Here is a 23157-nt window from a genome sequence, read left to right as displayed (position 1 = left end):
GCTCAGTTGGTTGGAAGTATAATAACATCAGTAGGAATGTAAACTGGTGCAGCCAGTTTCTATACTATGGAAAACAGTATAGAAGTTCCTGAAGAAATTACAAAGACCTACCATATGATTCGGCAATCCCACTCCTCGGTATTTATCCAAAGGAAACAAAGTCATTATCTTAAAGAGATATCTGTACCCCCATGTTCCATGCATGCTCTCATTCCTTTGTTATCTCCAAGTAAAGTCATGATGAATATTCTAGTCTTGCTTCTATGGTGCTACACTACAGAGAAGCAAGAGGACATGAAGCACTCTTCTCTGAGGAAGGGGCGAAGAGATGGGGCAACTTATGGAGATCCCAGAAAAAAACACGGTTGGCATCAGGCTGGGACCATATCATCCCCCTGCCTCTCTCCATTGGGAGAGTCTTCATCCAGTGCTAATCTTAGAAATGCCAGGTTTCATGTTATTTAAAAAAGGCATCACTAATTATTCATTGCTAATTAAATAATTTTATTATTAATGTACTCACTATGGCATTAATTCTGTTAGTACTATATTCTTTACTATCTCTCCTAAAGGTGAGAGACAGCTGAGGTTATTGTATTATAACTAAAGAATCAACATGGAAATCACATGAAATGGATAGCATGTGCCTAAACAATAAAAACATCCTGTCCAGTCACTGTTGAAAATGAAGCTACCTACGAAGTATCAAAAAAAAAATATTTAAGGAAGCAATTCTAACCAAAAGACAACAAAAATCAAGAGATTTCTCACATGTGTTTACAAATAAGCAGAGTGGAGAGAAGAAAAGAGAAGTTCCAAGAGTATTACACCCACCTGTCTCGTGCGTAAAGCTTCCTGAACGTTCCCATCCAGCTCTGAGAGTTCAGTGAGGGTGCGCTGTAAATCGGCAGAAATCAGCTCCTTGGCTTTCGCGAATTTCTCCTTCTCCCTGTTGCTCAGGGCATTCACAATCCTTAGGCTAGACTGTATCTCTTCCTGATGAATTTGGACCTTTCTGATCTCCTCCTGGATGTCCTGTAGGTTCGGGTCCAGACACAGTGGCCCACTTAGTTCTGCCTTCACGCTCCTCAGCCAGTCCAGGGAGCGGCTCAGCTCGGTCTGGAAGTCTATCCTCTGCACCATGCGGTTCTCACACTCTGTCACCGTCGCGCCGATGGCAGAGGTCAGCAGCTTTACCTCCTCCTGCCAGGACTGGATGCGATGCTTGGCTTTCTCATAAGCAGAGGGATCAAGGTGTGGAACAAGCCCTTCAAGGTGCACAGTCACTCGCTTTAGTAGAATTGCTGAGTCCTGAAGGCTTCCTGCCAGTGAGTGATACAATTTGAGCTTCTCCTCTGCAGGAAGCGTCTCCTCGTTGACTTCAGACTGCTCTCTTTTCACAGCCTCCAGTTGACTCTGTAGCTGGTGGCACATCTTCTCGTGCTCTTGATAAGCACTGGTTGTGTCTTCTAATAAGCTAACCCTCTGTTCTGTTTGTCGCTTCAGCCTGTGGTACGAGGTGACGAGGTGCCGCATCTTGTCTGGCTGCCAAGGCTGACCGGTGCTGCGAAAACTTTCTTTCTTCTGGTTCAGTTCGTCCACTGCTTCCCCGAGGCCTGTTACCTCTTCCAGAAGAGCTTGGCAGCCATCCCGAAGGGACAGAGCCTCTTCAACGACCAGGTCAGTGGGGACTTGGCTCATCTGTAAGAACTGGTCTTGGAGTTCACTCAGAGACTGGGTTGTTAACTCAATCAAGGAAGCATATTCTTTCCGAGCGAGAATTGTCTCTTGGACTTTGTAGAACTTGTCTTTTGCCAAGGCGACGATGACATTAAATTGGAGGGGCAGAGCGTTCAGCTTTTCACTGAGGTAGGAATGATCGACTTCATTCAGCGAAAGCAATATGGCCTGCCCCGTTCTCTGCAGCATCAGTAGGAGATTTTCATATTCTGGAGATTGCTCGAGAATGTGTTGATATTTGGCCAGTTGTGTATGGAGCTCAGGGCTGTCATTCATTAGGTTGATTTCAGGAAACGTAACAATATCTGCTTGTTTTAGCCAGTGACAAGCTTTATCAAAATCTTCCTTAAAATGCTTCCTAGAAACTAAATTTTTCTCCAGTTCTTGTAACCGATGGCTGCACTTCTGCAAAACTGTGTCGTAGACACTCTGCAATTCCTGAAGCTTCCCCAGGACCTCAGTCTTTTCTTGCTCGGTGGCTCCTTTCATTAGTTCCCGACCCTGGGCCCAAAGTCCAGTGACCTCATTCTGGTACGTCTTGAGGCTGGCTTGCGCACTCTTACACGTTTTCACTTGTTTGCTCACATCATCCGGCAACAGACAGATATGCTCTCGGAACATGATCTTCCGCTCGTGTTGCTGAATTTGGCTGGTTGCCTGGAACACTGCCATGAGAAACTGGGTTTTCTCGGATAGGGTCTTGTTTAAGTACTTTCGTCTCTGGCCCACTAAGTCGCTGAGACAATTCACGTGCCTTTGCGCATCCGAGAGTGCCTTCTGGATAACCTGCCGCTCATTCAGGCCCAGGTCAGCCATCACCCTGTCAGTGTCCTTGGTAAGTGATTTCAGGAGCATCTGTTTGGCCTCCAGCTCACTGCACATGGTGAGGTGATCCATGAGAAAGTTCTGGGTCATATCAGGCGGGGGGCTCTGCTTGAGGGCCTCAGCAATGTTGGGCTGTTGCTCTTCCGCCCACTCCATCAGCTCCTGAAACCTGGCCTGCACCACATTCAACTCCTCCAAGTTGGTGACTGACACTTGGATTTTCCGTTTAACGAGGTCCTCCAGCTGAAACCAACGCTGTTCAAGGTGACTCGTCTGTTCTTTGACTAGTTCTCTGTCATCTAAGTTTAGGTGCTCTATCATGTTCTGCTTTTTATCTTTCAGATCTTCAATGGCTCGCTTCCTCTCCTGCAATGCCAAGGCTAACGTTTTCAAAGCCTCCAGGTGGACAGCTGTGCTCTCTGCATCGGACCTATAAATAAATGAAAGACATAAAAGGATTAGCCAACTCAGTAGCCATATTTGTTCACACCGTGTTCTATTACATTTCACCATTTCCTTTAAGTGGATGTTCACAGCTTAGAGTAGCTCAGTTCATGGTTTATTGACACAGGTGCTGTGATGATTATGGAATCCAGAGCCCATCTGTTTCTATTATCAGAAGTCGAACCAAAACAAATTGCCTAGATACTTCTCTATGCTTCTTCCGGCCCCTGCTGCCCTCTCAACACATCTAACACATACTTTTAGCTTCTTCCTCTGCCCCTCTAAACTGAACAGGATACGCATATCAGCAAGCCCCCCAGATAATTGTGTAAACACTCAACATTGAGAAGCACCGATTGACTGCAGTCTTGAAAATGGCACTTAAAGACATTAATAAGTGACCCATGATACATGTGCTTTCCTGTGAGAAGGAGCTTTAGGCAACAATAGAAGTGCTAGGTACTACAATCCACAAGATATAACTAATGACTCTGTCAGCTACTCATTTGTATACTGAGACATTTTTTATTTGTCATTAGACATTTTTAAAAATAACTGTAAAATGCAAAAAATTCTCATCCCTTTGACTACAAAACACATGAGAAAATATGGAATCTTACAGTTTCTTCCATTTATAGAACGACAAGTTCAAAGTATGAGAAACAGGATTGGGAGGCACATGGGAGTTCTGTTTGGGGCATGTTAGTTCTGAGGTGCCTGAGGCCCACTGATAGAGGTTCCTAGTGAAGGCCTGAAACATGGGCTTTTGCTGATATGGGTTTTTGACTGGATTTACCCTGAAGACCAGTAAAATGTTAAGCATTAAGGAAAAGTTCTGTAATTAAACCATAAAATAGTGTACCCTCTCCATTAAAACCACTTGATTTACCTATATCTAGAATTGTGTTTTGATGTTCAGTTTTAGTTGCTACAAATCAACAAATTTGGGCAGAAGAAGTACAGACTTTTATAATTATAGTGATCAGAAGTATAAAAAGATTTCCTTATAAAGACCCAGTGCATGTATATGTGGGGGGTGAATTCTTATTTTTCAAAGAAAAAGCTAAGAGGAACTCAATCACTATAAAATTACAAAGGACACATATTCATTGACTTTGGTCTGTTCACTTATTTCTGGAAAACCACCAACAAATGCAAGACAAAACTGGATTGAATTACTTTACAGACTTGCTAAGAAACCCATGGAGCATATAGATTCAATAAAGATTTATTTCATGAATTCATAGAGGATAGGATAGTCCCATAACTGGTAATTAAACCAAACTTGACATATTCTTGTGATATTCTTTGAGGCCACAGAATAATGGTCTTTGGAATATTCTTTGAGGCCACAGAGAAAAACGGTACTATTTTCAAACATTTTCCTTTTACCCAGCGGTTACATGAATATTGAGCAAGGAAAACCATAACTCTATATCCATATAGTTTCTTAACAGTGTTTTATCAATATTAATCATGAGAGGCAATAGATGTTAAAAATGTAAGTCAGACATTTTACATTTTATAGAAATTAAGGAAATTCTGGCTTAAGATTTGGTGACTCACTTACCTGGCTAAGTTATCCCATTCTGTAGTAAATTTTTCCAAGAACTCTTCGACAACATTCATACAGTCATGATAATCTCTTGTTCTCTGAAGATCCTCTTCCCTTTGCAAGCACAGATTGTTAGCCTGATGGCACAGATCTAGCCACTGGTCATTTAAGTGACCGATTTCCTTGTGTTCAGGAGACTCCTGCTTCTTGGTTAACTCATTTACCTTTTCTGTAACAGTGGTGACTGATGCCTGTTTGCACTGTAGTTTCTTAACAAAATCCTAAAGGACAATAACAACGACAAGATAAGGAACATGTACTTAAACTCCCCAAATACATATAGAGTGAAGCATAGATGTAATATGTCGAATGACTTTAAACAATTGAAGAATGTATAAGGAATGGCTCATAAGGGACAAAGAAAATCTAAAAATCCTCATACTTCTTTATGAATATAAATTTCCAAGTTTATAAGAATCAAAGGTAACTGTGGTATTTTCTTTTATTGTGTCACTTTGAAAAGTATAAGGAAAAACCGATAAACATGAAACAATATACGGTTACTAAGGAAAACAATTAATATTTTATCCTAAATGCATCCTGAGTTTCCTAAATATGTTTCAAGTTCGTGCTTTTGAGGAAAAAAATAAAACTTATGTCATCTCTATTTTTATCATCTTCTTTTTTTACGCATATGCAAATATTCCAGTAGAAACTATACATGGCTCTCTCTCAAGGAGAAAAAAATCTTAAAGTTTGGTAAAACTCTGATATAACTTCCAATTAAGTTAACATACTTATAATAATTTTCTATTATGTATAAAACTATACATATAGTCTAAATTATTTATATTACATGTTAAATTCATTATATATTAGTCCACATTTTATATTTTCAGTAATTAGTACACTTACAATTTTACAGCTTTAGATGAAATATTGTGATGAAAAATATTTGTGTTTAAAAGTGATGGAGTCTCCCCGTTCTGTCAACTAAACCACAACTGCCTTGCTCAAGAACAAAATGCAGAGTGAACGTCCTTTCATACACTGGCCAATTGGAGTTCCCCCCAAAATATCTGAATATTTCCTTTCAGATCTGTCCTTTCCTGGCACCAAAAAAAGATGGTTCTAAATCTATCTTACTCCTTAAATAGCTGTACTGATGTTTAAGGATGGACTGACGCATGCCCATCTTGGTCTTCTTTGTCTCACCTGGAGACCCATTAATTCCTACCTTTACTTGGGAAAGCATGTTCTGTGCAATATTGAGCTCCAGTTCTGAGTGCCTCCTCTTCAGATTCTGCAGTTGCTGATCGGCATCCTGGAGGTAAATCCAGAGCTCAGCCTTCATGTGCTTGATCTCTTCCCAGCCCTGAGTTAAGGTCTGTGCGTGGGCAAGCCTTTGTTCAATCTTGAGAAAACACAGAGGCAAAGTCAGCAGCAATAGATAGAAACATTTATGTCCAATGGATGAGAGATGCAATTCTTCAGCCTGTCCATGTACACAGGCCAACACACATGCAAGCTTGTGCACATGCATGTGTGCACACATGCACACACACACACACACACACACACTGTGACAAATACAGAAAGAATTCCTTATTTGCTTCAAGGAAAAGCAGATTTTCCATTTATATTCAGGTTTTCTACAGACTTTAAGTATCTAGGACATGCCATATGATTTCAATCAGTATTGTGACACTCTAAGAAGTTTGTAACAATTTATTAGGTCAAAAACTGCCCTAATGGTTTTTCACATTGGGCATTTCAGTAGACATATCTGTTTGAATGACTCCTGAATTTGGTCTTCCGTTAACTAGAAAAGACTTGTATTGCTCTCTACTGTACATGTGTTGATAGGTCTAATAAAACACCAAGTTTTTAACGTGTTGGATATATTTTTAGACATACTTCACTGGTTTTTGAAACCATGTAATTTATTTAAATAAATCACATCTGTAAAAAAATGAATTATGTCATTTTTCATAAGGATTTAAAGATACTTGCTTTGATAACGTAAAAGTGAAAAAACCTACATTTTTATTATTTAATATCTACATTATTAACTTATTTTAATTCTTCACCAATTTTTTCTTTAGATTATTTTACTATTTTGTGGATATTTAATTAATTAAATACCAAAACCAAGTGTTATGTTTAAATTGTGAACCCAAGTGCTTTGCATTAGAGTGTAAGGCAGCTGTGGCAAACACATCGCCCTATGCTGCCATCTGTCTACAGTGCGTAGGTACTGCAGACTCATCACACTTCCACTGAGCCCAGAGACAGCTTCAGAATCCTGAACACCACGCTCAGCCACTGCCAAGGGATTAGATGGGTCATGAGGGATGGCATGATCTTTGCCATCCATAACATAAATCAAGGATCAGGAATCCCTTTCATATTAAGAATTACCTAAAGAAAAGGATGAAAAGGGAAGGAAAAAAAACCCAAAATAAGTAGAAAAATAGGAAGAGTAAGAGAAAATGGTAATTAAAAAGAAAAGAGGAAAGGGGCACTAAGGATGAGCAGATCAATGTGACTACATGTTTCAGTTCTAACTCAATGGTGTCAGTATCAGAGTGCGTACTTATTTTTCTGTGACTTAGTTGAAATTCAAATATCTATTTATTATAATGGCTGTAGGAGCATTACAGTAAGAAAAATCCAAGGAGAGATAGTTTGTTTCACATCTAACATTCAAGCAAGAGAATATAATAAAACAGACAAATTCAATGTTGTATTAGATTTTTTTTTTTTTTTTTTACCATTTGCTCTGTTTGTTGAATGTCTTTTGCTGTGGTTTTCACTGAAGAGTTTGACAAGTCACACATGGAGCAAAGGAGATCTAAGTAGGTCCTTGCTTGCTCCTGCAAAGCTCTAAAGTGTTTGACCTGAAAAAAGAAAAAAAATTGTCAGAGTGAAACAGATGCAAGCTATATTTAGACAGCAAATCTTTGTACCATTTATAATATTTTGTTGACATTTCAAAAATAGTCTTGCTATGTTCAGTATTTACAACCCTCACAAATGACATATATTAGTGACTGGCAGGAAGAATTAAAAACATACCGGCACTGGCTCCATTTGTCCACCAGTTGCTTCTCATTGTAATTAAAGAAGTCTATACATATGGTCTGGGAAAGGGAAACACCCAAGAAACTTCTACAGTTTTTCCTGATTGAATGTTCACATTCTAACTTGTTTTCCATTTCACAGAAAGAATCTTTAACCTACTCTGGCTACTTCTTAGCATGTTTTTGCATAATTCTGGAGACATAAAGGTAAAGGTCATTGTGCATTTGTAGGCTTCATTGGAGTTTGGCAAAAATGCAGATGGCCAGGCTCCTTTTCTCTGCAGAAAAGGCATAGTGCTCATCCCTCTCCAAAAAAGGCTTCTCTGGGTACATCTGTAATCTACACACAGAAACTCAGCAAATGTGCTTCTTTGAAGACAGTCAGATACGTAGGCCCTGTTTTAGATACGGGGCATAAAGCCATACTCAAAATAAAACCTTTGTTTCTATTATATTCTTATGAGAGGGACAGGCTGTGATGGAAACAGGTGACCAGTTGTGAGGCTACTGCAGGAGTCAGATGAGAAGTGCTGCTTGCCGAATGGAGGGTGGTGGATGGTAGAGGTGGTGAGAAGTGGTTTTGGGAAGGTGGTATTGCTGCAAGTTGTATAGGATAAAGTTGATCTACAGATATATTAGGTAATTTTCCAAAATCATGGTCAATAAGGAAGACTAATTTTTTCACTCCTACCTTAGTATCTTTTCCTTGGAACTGTATGGATTGCTACACACTGCTTGTGTAGATGGAATAAATACAGACCAATTTCCCATTGAGTCAAAAGTAGCACCTAAATTTGTATTCAGTGTACAAACTGACTGGTATTTCACTTCCAGTTAGTATCAGTTATCACTAGCCATTAACTAGCCTGAGATGATGGTTAGCATATCTTAGCAATAAAATATTTTATAATTAAGGTATATACATTTTTAAATATATAATACTATGGCTCACTTAATAGATTATAGCATAGTGTAAATACAAATTTTATATGAATTGAGAAACCAAAAAATTTGTGGGGCTTGCTATATTGCCATGTCTACTTTACGAAATCTATGATATCTCAGAAGTAATCCTGTATAAATAAGGTCTGAGTTTACCAAAGCACCGCTTTATGTACCAGTGACCCAGAGAAAGCCCAAACAGCTTTGGGAAATGAGAAGAGAATAAGATATCAGATTTTTCTTTTTATCTTATAAATATGTTTAACAAGGATAAAAATTTAAGATTTAAACAGTTGATCTGATTCCAAAAGTATTGGGAACAACTTACATACTGTCGGTGACAAAACAGTTGCAAAAGATCTTTGCTAAAATCAATTTCAAGGGCAAATCTGACAGGACTGTTTCCCACTCCCCCAGATTCACATGCTGTGCCTTATAAAAATATTTGGCACTCTTAATGGAATCAAATCAGGGGGACATTTTCTTCTGGTAGTGGGGAGCATATTATCATATATTTATTGTTAACCCAGTGGGAGGTACTGGGGACATACAATGCATCCTGGGACCATGACCAAATTGCAACTGCAGCCTATCAAAGCCTGACCCCAGTCTGACACCACCTGAAGTTGTCAGGATGTCAGTAGTGGAACTCTCTAATCACATATCCAAACAAGCCAACCACAAGCGTCAAGCTCAGACCTTATTCATGCAGGCATACCTCGCGGTATCGTGGGTCGGGTAAGGTGAGTATCTCAATAAAGCAAGTCTCACATTTTTTTTGATTTCTCAGTGCCTATAAAGATATGTTTACACTACATTGTAGTCTATTAAGTGTACTATGATAGCATTGTGTCTAAAAAACAATGTATATACTTTCATTAAAAACATTACTAAAATAGGTTCATCATCATCTTAGCCTTCAGTGGGTTGTAATCTTTTTGCTGGTGGTTGCCACAAACCTTCAATTTGCAGAAAGAAAAAAAAAACCTGCAATAGCTACAAAGTGCAATACAGGGAAACACAATCAAGTGAGGTAAGCCCCGCAGCCAGCACAGTTGGCATATGATAGGTACTTAATACGTTTTCATTGAATGTCTGAATGAATCACATAACATAAACTTTCCAGAGTCTACCACCTGCTTAACGGCTTCTGCCCTGCTAAGAGGTGGATGTGGGCTTGGCTTTAAATCCGGTTGGACCGTGGAAAGCCAGGCCTGGCACTGCTGCAGAGTGTCTTGTCGACTAACATGCCTCTGAAGTTCATGTTCCAAACTCTGGTACACCTGAAACAACACAATCACGCTGCAGTTGTGAGAGCTGTTTTATATCTCTATAAACATCACTGGGATCAAAGAAACACATCCACATGTCCACTTAAATGGATCTTTCCCCCAGGGCTCCCAAACACCATACACATGTCTACAGAGTTTGCGTATGTTCCAAAACATTGCAAAGCACAACTGCCATCCCCAGTTTATAACTTCTCAACCCAGACATTACAATGTAATATCCTGGTTAGGGCAGGGTTAGTGTCACTGGAGAAGAATGTTAGAACACATACAATCATTGAATTAAATCAAATACAAATCAGAGTTTTTGCAGTTTCCCCATTATGGTATAAATATTGTACTTTTTTGTTTAAGCTGGAAACTGTAAAAGTAAAAATAAAATGCCATCTCATGAAAAGATAACCAATATTTCTCTAACGGAAATGCTTCTGCTTTAGGAATAGGTTCAAATTGTAAGCAAATTTTAAAATAGCAGAGGGGAGAATTCAATGCCCTCATTTCATCTTAGAGGCTATGTTCCAGGACAATAATAATTCAAACATTTTCCAATATGTCTATCCAATTAACTAATCTTTAATCAGCCAACCAATTTCCATTATACCAATAAAGATGGGTTGAGAAACTACTATATGTTTCTTTGAAACATACCTATGATGTTTCCTGAGCGAACTACTCCATAAAAAAAAAGATAAAAAGAAAGATATGAAAATAGATTGGCTTTTCTTTCATTATTGAGATAAGAAAAGTAATAATTGAATTCTGCTTTTCTGTGTCATCTATTAAATTAATCATTGCCATCTGATTTGGGACTAGCCCTTATCTATTATTATTACAAGCAAAAACAAAGTATTTTGTTCTCTTTATCATTTTTGCAAATTTTTATTAGGAGGTCTGACTCTATTCTTAGAGTTTGAGCTGCTCTTAAAATTTTATTTTTAAATAGTTGTCTTTTAAACATTTACCAATATTTCTTTAAAAGTGTATATTGTATCCTTAATGCAGAGAAAACACCCACTACAAAGTCAGTATTCCATAAGCTTCTATTGAATGAGTGAACAAATGACCTCACCGAAAAGCTCCATGCCACTTTTTTCCCCTTGACTCACTCCCTTTCCTTCTTTGTCATCATCTGCTATTATTTGTTAGATTACTTTGTTCCTCTTTTTCACTAACATTTTGAAGGTAAATTTCCAAGTCTAGGCAGTCAACTAATGTCACCCAGCAATTTTTTATTTATTTATTATCATGATGAACACAGATCAGGCTCTCTAGTTCTCATCGGCCAGCCCAGTAACAAAAATCATGAACTTTTTGCAGTGCCATTTAAAAGTCCTAGAATAGTAAGAAGCAATTCACTAATTGTACTTAATTTTTGTTAAAAGCATGATTCTTACCCATTTAGATTTATTTTTATAACATTAAGGATTCCATTTTAATAGAAATAAACCTATTAAAGTATACCTCAAAATTGAGTTATTCCTTTTCTCAATTTCCATATGGAGACATAAAAATATTAAATTAGAGTAGAACCCAGGCTGCATAGAGTTAAAAAGAAAATAATTGTTGAGAACATCACAGAATAAACTTATTTTGGTGTTATAGAATAAATGGCAAATTAGAAAAAAAGCAATAACGGTGTACAAATAAAAACAAACAAAATTTAAAAAAGATTTTATAATCAATCATGGAATAAAGTGATTGGGTAAAACCGAATGTCTGAAAATTCACCACTTTGTCACATCAATCAAATGTATGACAGAGACTGAAATCTATGTTATTTCCTGCCTGGACAGACACCAAAACTATCCCAAAGACAGAAGCGTCAAAACTATTTTAAATCCCTCTAGATTGCACAGCTGTTCTCCTTAATTCACAATCATTCTAGAATATCCCAGTGTCACTCACCCTCTGAGCTGTACTGCAGATGGCCGAGTAACTATCCTTCGTGCCCTGCAGATGTGTGTAAACATTTTGTTTAAGTTTTGCTTGGAGGTGTTCTACGCATTGGCTGATCAAATTGTCGCCTTTAATCTTAAGGTTGTTCAAACGGTCTTCAAAACCAGCAATTTCTTCCATCATTGCCTACAAAAATGAAACACACACAGAGTTCTCATAATTCCATTTTTGGTCTTTAAATACCCTGTTTACCAAACAGAAAGATTAACATGAATACTTTAACTGTTTAATGATGTTTTTGAAAGAGTTTTGCAGTTTGTCTTAGTTATCATATAGCAAATGAGAAAACAAAAATGTATGTATTCAGGGATACTCCAACAGGAAGAGTTAATGAGTTTAATAAATTAAGTTACGCAGGGATGATGAAGTAACTTTAAAGACCAGAGTGACTTCATGGCTGCTCTCAGTTAGAGATATCTGCTCCATGACATTATTATCAGAGAAAGGATGTTCATATATTTTTCAGCTCTATAAATTATAATTCTGGTATAATTTAGATCTAAAATAATCTAATTACTAGTTAATCTACTTTACTAATATCAAATCTATCTACCAATACAACATTTATGTGATAATCTAACATCTGATTATAAATTTATGTAATATCTAATTTACATTTAATAATATTCATATTAACAAAATAACATTTGCCATTTATTAAGTAACTGTGGTAGTCCAGGAGCTATAATATGTAGAGCGTGTCAAAAACATGTATACATTTTAAGAAAGAAAAAATCTGTATTAGTTGTAATACTCAATATATACCGACAATAAAAGATGAATACAAGTCATGTTTGACTTCTGCAATTACAAGAGGTGCTCAAAGTGGTTACCATCAGCCTCCAGACACTTCTAATGACAGCGAACGACTGCTTGAGCATAAATAACATCTCTTAAAATCTGTATACATTTTTTGGCACCCCCGGTATAAATCCTGAAAAATGTGTATTATTACCATTGTTTTACAGGTGAGGAAACTGAAGCACAGACAGGTTACATAATATGATCAAGGTCATACAACTAGTAAATGGCAGAGCCCTCAGGCTTTGGACCTCACTCTGCCTGAATTCATCCATACCACTATCCCCACATGTGTTCTCTAGTGAGGATTACCATCAGTCACTTAGACAGGAGGAATTAATTTTTTCAAATCTGATTTTAATTTTCTTACTGCTGTGTGATACTAATGATAAGTGACACATTCCTACGAAGGTTTCCAGGGTTAACACATCAGTATATCTAAGGAAACCTGGTGGTCCCTCAGCAGCCCTGGGTCCAACACTTTTTCCAATGGTGCTGGGTTACAGGTTATTATATGCACATTATGGAAAAGAACCACTTTGTCTTCAAATTGGAATAAAATCACTACATCATGAGGCTATTGAGGGTATTTCCTAAGGTGTCTAGTAGACCATATCATGTAGTTACTTTGCTAATCATATTTGCTAAATAAAATTCTCCTACAGATGCGAATCCTGAAGCCCAGAGAGGTTCCCTGGCTTTCCTGACACACTCCTAGATATTGAGCACATCATGACTAAAATTCAGTTTTCTAAAAGGTCACCACAATTGCTCCATAAAATCATGACCATATATGACGTCTGTCATCTGGCATATATAATTACTAATAAGACATATTAATAAAGATAAGAACACCTCACATCAGTACTGTCATCTGTCGTTTACAAACTGCTGACAGACATCTCCTGTAAGGACCACAACAGCTACAGCATGTGGTGGGGTTGGTATGATTCCCACCCTTCACAGAGGAGAAAAAGGAGGAGGCTTGGAAAGGTTAAGTTGCCCCAGCTAGGAAGGAGAGACTCTGGCTGCAGTCCAGAGTTTCTGATCACTCTTCCTGTATCCTGTCCTGGGCTGCACTTTTTCTATATTAAAGACAATCTCTTTCTTTGCTAAATTACTCCATAAATATTAAATTCTGCAATAAAAGAAAAACCTGTTAGCTGGGAAAAAATGCTACAGTGTGTTCAGAGTTGAATGCCAGGATTCAGCTATGGTTGATTCACTTAACTATTGAATTCAATTGTTGTCAGACATCATCAGGACTCAGGGCTGAACACTTGCGTAGGCATTATAATCCAGAGCTGCGCATGCACGCACGCACACACACACACACACACACACACACACACTCATATGTGTTCACAAACACGCACAACACACTCACATGTGCGCACAAACGCACACACACATGCACACGTGCACACTCACAGGCATGGCCTGTGTTAAAGCTGTGTGTATTCTTCTGCTCTTTAGAGACCAGATGTACCTTGTGATGGGCCAGTTGCTGGGTGATGGTCTCTAGGCTGCTCGCCTCCATGAGGTCAGGCGTCACGAGCCTGCCTGACATCTGCAGGAGCCACTTTTCTACTTCTTGGAGCTCACTGTTGTAATCTTCATGATCCTTGACTTTCCCCTCCAGACTACACACGTGTTCCTGTAAAGCCAGATGCCCGTTAGAGGTGATTTCAAGCCAAAAATTTACTCAAAACTGTTTTATCTTTTTTAGAAACCCAGGGCAACTCCTAGGGTAGGTAGAGTTACATATACCAGAAAATTACTAGTAGCAGAGAAAAACGAACAAACAGAAGAAACAGAAAAAAGAGTCATCATGCCATTTAAAATGCCTACCTGACAACAAGGAAAATTACTGACCCAGTCCAGCACTTGAATTTTTCTGACAGAGAAAAAGGAGTCAGAATCCCCTTTGGGGCAAATAAATACATTTTTGTCAAATTTCTGCTATGTCCTTACCTTTCCCGCAGTGCAGAGGTCCTGATAGTCACTCTGAAGCTTATCTATTTTGTCCTTTAAAGTAGGGTCCTGTACCAGGTCCAGAAGAGCCTCACCTTTCTCTCGCACCGATTTTACTGATGGCTCATGGGACAGCACCATTTGTTGAAGTGACTTGAATTACAAAGAAAAACAGAGAGCCAGCTCATCTGTGTGACCAACCTGAATATGTACATGTGCCTATGGCACATGTGAGGTAATCTTCTTCAAATAAAGATTTGACATACATTTTATAAATCAACAAATGTAAAACATTAAAGAGAGAATGATGTTTTATGGCAAAGATGGTTCTGAAATACAGAGTAACACACCCAACGTTCCTTCATATGTGGAGAGGAAAGTATGGAAAAGAATTATATTTGGCTAAATTTAACGTAGTTTGGCTCCCACCTTATTACTTTCAGCAGAGAAAAAAAATAGCACAAGATAAAGGAAGCAGGGCACTATCTTTTTATGCTGAGTTCATGAAGTTAACGGCAGCATGACGTGCACGTGAAGTTAGGGAAATACACTGCAGCTGCCACAGGACTGTGGGCCAACTGTATAGGCTCATAGCACTATTTAAATATATCAAGAAGTGAGTGGAAAAAACAAACAAAAAAGAAGCAGTTGTAATGCTTACATGGTACTTGCAAAGACATGCTGTCAGACTTGGTAGAAAAGGCATAGATGGGAATAGACATATTGGCTGGAGAAGGAAAAAGCTTCCAACAGCTTCCAACAGGGAAAGCTCTGAGGTAAGCCATCACATTAATTCTTGGAGACGATCACTTAACCACTCAGGTCAAATTTAGAACACAAATGATTCTATATAGAATCTTCCATAACTGTTTCAAATATGTGAGCAGGTAACATCTAGATATCATGTATAGCTAGCTATATTCACAGCACCATTTATTCTTTGAAAAATTAATTTCTAAGCTGCTTAGCTACAGTTGGCTAACCTCTTTTCTTACAATGAGGGTATCTCATTTTCAATTTACCATAGGTCAGCTTATAGGCCTTGGGTATCCAAAGATGAAGGGAAGACTACACGAAACAGAGAACCATCTATCGGTGTGAGATTCTGGTGCCAGGAAGATTTATCTGGAGTATTCATGTGCCTAGATTGCACTGTGAGAACAGATCTCCATTTTTGGATACTATTTGAATATCAGGAAAATATGATTCCTGGATGGACATATAATGTCAATGTAGCGTTTGTAGCCAAATAAATCTACATCACTCACGCCCAGCAGAAGAGACACATTACAGACGTTTTCCAGCACCCACCAAGGGATACACACACCAAAAATCACCTCCCTCCCATTTAGTCCCCATGGGATTAATACATTTGCCAGAGAGTAACAACAAACTACCTTGTATTTAGATAACTGAGCTTTTTTCTCATATAATTCCATTTTGGCTTCTTCCGGAATGTGTAGGATTTCTTGGTATTCTGCTATCCACTGAGTTAGTGCTTTATATTTGTCTGAGAATTCCTTTGCCAAATGAAGGCCTTTTTCCAGAGTCATGTGCTCTCTCCGAACAGTGCTGGTCAGTCCCTTCAACTGCTCCATGTAATCATGGATCTCTTTCCTTAAAGCCTCTGCGTCGCTGTCTTCCAAGGATGTGAGAGCCCTCTCTGCTTTCTCCCGGGCTGATTTAAGCAAACTGTGGCCTCTCTCCATGTCTTTTAGTAAACCCTGAGAACGAGAGTGAGTAGGAAGCAAATACTGAGTTAATCTTAGTTCTTTCCTTTTAAAGAAAAGTCTTTCAAGCCCCATTTTCGGGTCCACCTACTTCCTATGCTTTTGAAGTTTATAAAGAGATTTAACCTGCCAGGAATCAGGGATCCTATTATTTTTCTCCTTTACTTCAATGATCAATATATCATTCCCAAATCAGAGACTTAAGACAGAACTTGACATTTCTCTCATCCTCAGCTATGTTCCTAAAGATTTGAGTTAAAACTCTGTTAACGTGCAGTGCCATGGATTTGAGATAAAACTTTTTGTCTTAATTTTTAAGTGTTAAACTGGAATTTAGTTAAGAATTTTGTGAGCAGTCAATGTCTAAGTCATTCAGATGATATCACGTCACCAATAAATGAAAGACTGCTTTGGGCCTTAAAGAGATTAGAGCTTAGTATTTGAAGGGAAATGATGAGCCGAGGACCACCAGTCATACCAGGCAGGGATGAGCCCATGCTCTCCCAATATCTAGCAGGAGAATGGAAAGAAAGGAGGGGAGACAAGTCTGATGTTTACACGCCTACCTCCAACGTCCTCATTTTTTTCCCCATCATCACTTTATCCACTTTGTCAATTTTGGCAGCCACATTCTTGAAGTTTTTATGAGTAGAGCTGTACCAATCAGAATAGGAACTTAGGGATAATTCGGATTCCTCCAGACTCTGAATCTCTTCCTCCAGGGATTTTATTTGTTCCTTTGAAAGAAGACATAATATTGAATAGTGAATTAAAGACCTATGGCATCGCCTTTCTTGATAACTATGGATCTTCACTGGAAGTGAATAAAAGGAAGAGTATTTTAGCTTGGGAAGTTCATGGGGCTGTAACAAGCACTGATGGCCCTCTCACCAGCACTTGGAGAAGGAGGGCCTGGTATCTGGAAGTCAGCTGTGTGGCCTGGCAGCCCATCCGGCTGCTCACGCGACGCTCATCCAGGATCTCCTGAGCTTTTGCTCCCACTTCCTCAACTTCATCTCTGTATGTGGTAATTTCTTCGTGCCACTTCTGAAATAATGTAAATATTGCAGGGAAAGGTTTAATCTTAGGCATTCTTGAGTAAGACAAATATATATACCGTATTTCCCCGAAAACAAGACCTAGCCAGATCATCAGCTCTAATGCGCCTTTTGGAGCAAAAATTAATATAAGACCCGGTCTTATTTCAATATAACATAAGACTGGTTATAACATAACATAACATAATATAATATAATATAATATAATATAATATAATATAATATAATATAATATAATATAATAAATACTGGGTCTTATGTTAATTTTTGCTCCAAAAGATGCATTAGAGTTGATGGTCCAGTTAGGGCTTATTTTCGGGGAAACATGGTATACACACACACAGACACACACACATATCTTCTTAATAGGAAATGATTTCACTGTAAGTTTAGAACATATTTATTCTGACATATAACTTTGAAAAAATATATTTAACCTTCATAAAAAATTGTATTACAACAATGTGATTAAAAACTATACACTTTTGATTTGGGCACTTTCTTATATATATTACATTTCAGTTCAAAAATACATATAAAATTGTATATAGATATAACTGTCTTAACAGCAAGTAATTGCAGTATGTTTAGAATATATTTATTCTGAGATATAATTTTTTTTAAATGTGTCATATATAAACTTCATGAAAAACTGTATTACAATAACATAATAAAAACTGCACTTTTTATGAACCTGAGGAGTTTTCTGTATATATTACACTTCAGTTCAAAACTTTTAAAACAGAAGGGCATAAATTTTTATATCTTGTTACACTTAGATAAATTTTAAACTAGATGAATAATGAAAAAATATTCTAAAGGCTTAAGCATTGTTTTGATCATGTGTACTGAATTTGCATAAAAATTAAAATAAAACTAAATGTTACATATTATTTCAATGCATGACATTAGAGCAATTTCAAATCAGAAACACAGACTTAAATGATTACAATATTAGCATTCATGTATCTTTACAAAGCAAGGTAATAAGGTATGGGAAGAAAATATAAAATATTTCATTAAATTATATTTTATTAAAGACTAATTGAAGATTCTATTAATAATTGCTGTTAGAATGTGCCATTGTAATGTTATATTTCTTTTTGAGCAGAAAATGATTTTGCAAAATATAAACCTTCGACAGAAAAAGTTCCTAAATATTTTAACGAAAGCAACTATACAAGGCAACTACTACTTTTACCAAGATCAGGTATTTGAACTGGTTGTACCTTCATCTGACGTAACTGTGTCTCCTTGGCTGCCCGGTTAGACTGACGTTCAGTCCTGAGACTCACTTTCTTCTCCAGTGTTTTTAGCCATTCATCTAGCTGCTGAAACTTTTGTTCCATCAGTCTCAGTTTGTTGACCACATTGTTGAATTGAGTTCGGGTCTCGGTCAGTCTCTGCTGGTAAGCGTGCCAGTCCTGCCGGAGAGACTCTAAAGTCCGATCCTCCGTCTGGGGGATGCCCGACGGTATCACATCCTCTCTGGTGTGCAGCACTGAATTCAGCAGGGCCTGCCCCTCAGCGCAGTGCACCTGCAGCTCCTGCAGGAGAAGGGTATGGCTGTCATACCTCATTCATATTTCACACCTGCACAGGTTATCCTGTCTCACCCAAGCCAACTGTGCCAGCTTGAACTGCACATTAGAAAAGAATGATTTTATTCTGTCTTATGCAAAACAACGGGTACTAATACTGAATAGTGTTTCCCAAGCCAAGACAAAGAGTCACAAATATTTTCTATTAAAACAATCAAGACATATGCATACTCGTACACACACAAATAACACACAGATAGTAATATTTGTCCCAATCTTAGAAACAGTTTCTGAAATTTGACTTTTCAGCTTATAGGCAAAAACTCTGGTGATTAAAGGGCTATTGTTTTTTCTTTAAATAACCTAGGCCTTTTATGGCTCATAATCTGCTTAAAGAGCCTAAGGCTTCTTGCTTTGACATTGAATGGGATCAGTACTACGAGTGTAGTTGAGAAAGGAACAATGGAGCCCCTTTTTCCTGAGGAGGGACCCTGCCAAAGTTGTGCTTTGAGAAATGTGATGGCCAAGAAAAGTTGGCCAAAGGGTAATAAAGGCATACAAACCTGGGAGGTTGAATTATCATGCCTGCCAACCAGATGCTCCAAGGTGAAAATACATTTCCCTCCAACAAAACATAAGACCCAAAGATTTACCTTACAAATCTAGTATGAAAAGTCTTGAAGAGCATAAACTATAATTCATAGAAAAACTCATAGCCTTAAAAATATTGGCAAAACAATATTAAAAACAGTTTATTTAACATAAGAAATACGAGTATTTCTTATGTTAAATAAATCCAGTCACTTGATCTGATAAACTAAAGTCAAAACCCACCAAGAGTGTTTAAAGTACCAACATATTTAATTAAAATACAGTATTATAAAGAAATCTTTAATACCAGTTCAAACAATTTGAAATGGTGGATATCTGACTATTTTTACCTACAAAACTAGTAATCTCATATGATTCAAAATAATGGATATATTTTTTTCCTCAGCTATGAGGTCACTTCAAGGTCACTTGCTGTAACGTGATCATGTTGTAAATAGAAGAGAAGAATAATATATATGGTAAAATATTCATCAAAATTACCACAAGCACAGAAATTGTATTCCAAAATTATTAACAGTGTTTAAGAGTTAATTTTGTACAATCTCCTTCTTTGATTCAGGGGTTGTCAAACTTTTCCAGTAAAGGGCTAGTAAATATTTTATTCCAGTAAATATTTTAAGCTTTGTGGGCCATGCTATCTTTGCTGCAAGTACTTAACTTGGTCATTGTAGCTTGAAGTAGCCACAGATGGTACATAATGGGTGTGGCTGTGTTCCAATAGACTTTATTTAAAATATAGGCATGAGGCTCTGGGCTGTTGTGTACTGACCTTTGCCCTAATTCATTGATCTTCCCAATATGTGCCCCTTTCTATATTTTGTAACTATTATCTCTATTATACAAATCATCACTGGATTATATAAATTCTTTTATGTCCCACGTTTCAACTTTTCATTCTGAAGGGCAAAATGGTCCAGTATTTTAAAAATCTGTATGTTCCATGACCTAAATTAGGCCTTCAGTTTACACAAATCATTTGTGAACATGGTCCACACTGCTGGGCAATCCCCACCCTACTCAGCGTGTTGTAGGATACCAGGATTCTGAATCGACACACCATGATTCTTTACTACCTTTTTCCTCCATTGTCATCTCCTTTGAACATTTGTGATAACTCAAAATAAGACTGTAAGAATTAATGCATGGAGAAGTGAGAGGCTGGAGTTAGCACTGGACCACATGACTATTGACTGAAGTGGAACGTTTTCTTCTGATCAGAGCAAGAGAAACATCTGCTAGGACAAGTCATGTGTTGGCCCAGCTCCCACACAGAAGCCTAGAGAGCTCGGCATTTGCTTGCCAAGAGTGTCTGGAGTGAAGGGCTGACAGGGGTAATTTAGCAAAAACAAAGTCAACTCTATGAAAATAGATTATAACAGCTAAACCTGGTGGACCAGAGTATCCTACTATTTTTAAAAAAGAATGGATGAGATCCTCAAGTAAGCTAATGAAGTTATGTCCCTTCTAACTTCTACTCTATATTTATTTCATGAATGGACCATCACTTAAGTAACATTTTTTCCCATCTCATTTAATCCTTTCTTATAAACAACTCTAAGGAGAAAACTGAATCAGAGAGGTTCTCTCTTGCCTGAAGTCACCTAATGTCAGGTCCCACCAAGAATTCGAGTCCAAACTTCCTAAACTCAAATTATGCTCCTGCCATTATACAACAGTCTCTGAGACAATAGCCAGAAATTTTATAGCCATCTTAGTCCCTGCTTTTTCTACCTCGTGAAAGATGTAGGTGCATCTTGCCTAATCCTAAACCAATTCTAATGAGGGCTGAGAGCATATCAGTAAGTTCCAGCACACTGCTGATGGGCCAGGGAGTTGTCTCATTGGTATTTCTCTATTCCCCACTGTGTACACTTGGCCACCCCTTCTTGGGGCACTTCCTGACCCCTGCCTGTTTCACTCAGAAAAACTAAAGGCCTCTCTGATGCTCCCATAAGATCCTTTGTATTAGTCTATTATTGTCCTTACTATATTGTTTATAATGATCTACCAATGGGTCTTCTATTCTCATTAGATTGAAAATTCCTTGAAGGCAGGAATAATGTTCTAATCTTCCTTACCTGCAGTGTCTGCACTGTATTAGATAGTCAATAAATGCTGAATGAGTAAATAAGTACTTGAGTTAGAACCACTTTCCCCATGGGGTCTGCCATCTTGTCTCAATCACGGCCTACTTGTCTGAGCACCAGCACTTTTTCTAGCTCCCCTAATTCCTGTTTATAGGACTCTGAAGCTGGATCTGTGTACTCAGCAATGTGGAGGTTTTGGTCGAAGCCAGATGGACCAAAATGGTGCCACTAGTGTAATTTTACAGAGTGTCACATTCTATTGACTCCTGCTGCTATGTCCCATATTTAAGTGAGTCATTTAAGGAGCAACAGGCAGAGGGCAGTCAACACCATAAATTAGACCACTAGCCATTCCTGTCAGAGGCCACCTTAGAAGTGGAACAAATTCCACAAGTCCCAGTCCTGCTGAATCTAAATTACCTACCAAATGATCTCAACCAGCATATACTAAAGAGGTCCCAGAACACTCTAGATCAGACCTTACTAGGGTTTCGTTTAATGCGTGACAACTAGTGATAAGATTCAAGGTCATGTTAACTACCCTTCGCTTAAAAGAATAATTCCATATTTAGAATGAAAACTCCTTTGTTTTAATATAAAATAAAATTTACCTGAAGATCCCGCAATGTTGTTTCGTGAGTATGGATATCACCTTCAAGAACTGAATATCGTTCAAGCTTTTCTTGTTCTTGCCCCAGCCAAACTTCAAATGCCTTTAGGTCTCTCTGGTACTCTTGGTGCAGGCGAACTAGTTTTTCAGACTTTGTTACTGCATCCTATTATGAGCATTTAAGATGATTAAAGTGAGAATGCATTACTACAAGCAGTTTCAACACATTGTAAGAATTCACTTTTGGGATTTTAGAAAAGCATGAGTATTAAATCATTGGAATATGAACAGTTTCCTAGAAGAATGAAGCTTCAAGATACATGTAAAAGTATGAAAACATAATATAAGGATTTAAAGAAGTTTTAAAGATCACTTTGTGGAATTAACTTCCCAATCTCTGAATTTCTTAGGAAATGTAACATTGACACACACACAAAAATGAATTAACTTTATTTGTCATAAAAATGTACTGTTGCTTATAAAGTTAAATCCTTACATGGTGCCTTAAGTCATGATTTGCACTCATTATAGATTTATTTTTCCATGTACTTTGTCTAATAAAGTAAGATGTGCTTTGAAAAGTTCCTTTTATTTTCCTTGTGAGGACTAACTGAAGAATGATATTATTGATGATGATGTTCTGCCTTAGAAAACAATCAGTACCGGGAATATTCAGGCATTTATGCGTCTTCATTATGAAGCTGTCCAAAATTCTTCTTACTGTGGTAAATTTCTACGTATTTTTAATTGAGAAATATTTTCCTTTAGTAATTTTAATGTGCTGACATTATTTGAAGGTTTTTGTTTGGTTTCGCCGGTGGTATATTTAAAGTATTAAAATTCATTGTGCTACTTGCTATCTGCGATATCATTTTGTTCTGTTTTCATACATCTGTGAAAATATTTTTTG

General features: G+C 37.7%; 1 protein-coding gene across 16 annotated transcripts in view; it reads right to left on the bottom strand.

The window, feature by feature from the left end:
• Positions 1–23157, bottom strand: part of SYNE1 (spectrin repeat containing nuclear envelope protein 1) — a gene marked incomplete at its 5' end in the record, with an annotated part of 420585 nt that overhangs the window by 169793 nt on the left and 227635 nt on the right. For all 16 annotated transcript variants that reach the window (XM_081044694.1, XM_081044699.1, XM_081044700.1 and 13 more), the window contains 13 exons: positions 835–2995; positions 4580–4845; positions 5802–5978; positions 7339–7464; positions 9726–9872; positions 11784–11960; positions 14125–14292; positions 14610–14762; positions 16007–16333; positions 16906–17076; positions 17231–17386; positions 18627–18944; positions 22249–22413. In XM_081044694.1, coding sequence (XP_080900820.1) covers positions 835–2995; positions 4580–4845; positions 5802–5978; positions 7339–7464; positions 9726–9872; positions 11784–11960; positions 14125–14292; positions 14610–14762; positions 16007–16333; positions 16906–17076; positions 17231–17386; positions 18627–18944; positions 22249–22413 — 4512 coding nt within the window. The remainder of the gene's footprint in view (positions 1–834; positions 2996–4579; positions 4846–5801; positions 5979–7338; positions 7465–9725; positions 9873–11783; positions 11961–14124; positions 14293–14609; positions 14763–16006; positions 16334–16905; positions 17077–17230; positions 17387–18626; positions 18945–22248; positions 22414–23157) is intronic.

The sequence above is a fragment of the Rhinolophus hipposideros genome (assembly GCF_964194185.1).
Source record: "Rhinolophus hipposideros genome assembly, chromosome: 3".
NCBI classification, from domain to species: Eukaryota; Metazoa; Chordata; class Mammalia; order Chiroptera; family Rhinolophidae; genus Rhinolophus; species Rhinolophus hipposideros.
This window is presented reverse-complemented; position numbering and strand designations above follow the sequence as displayed.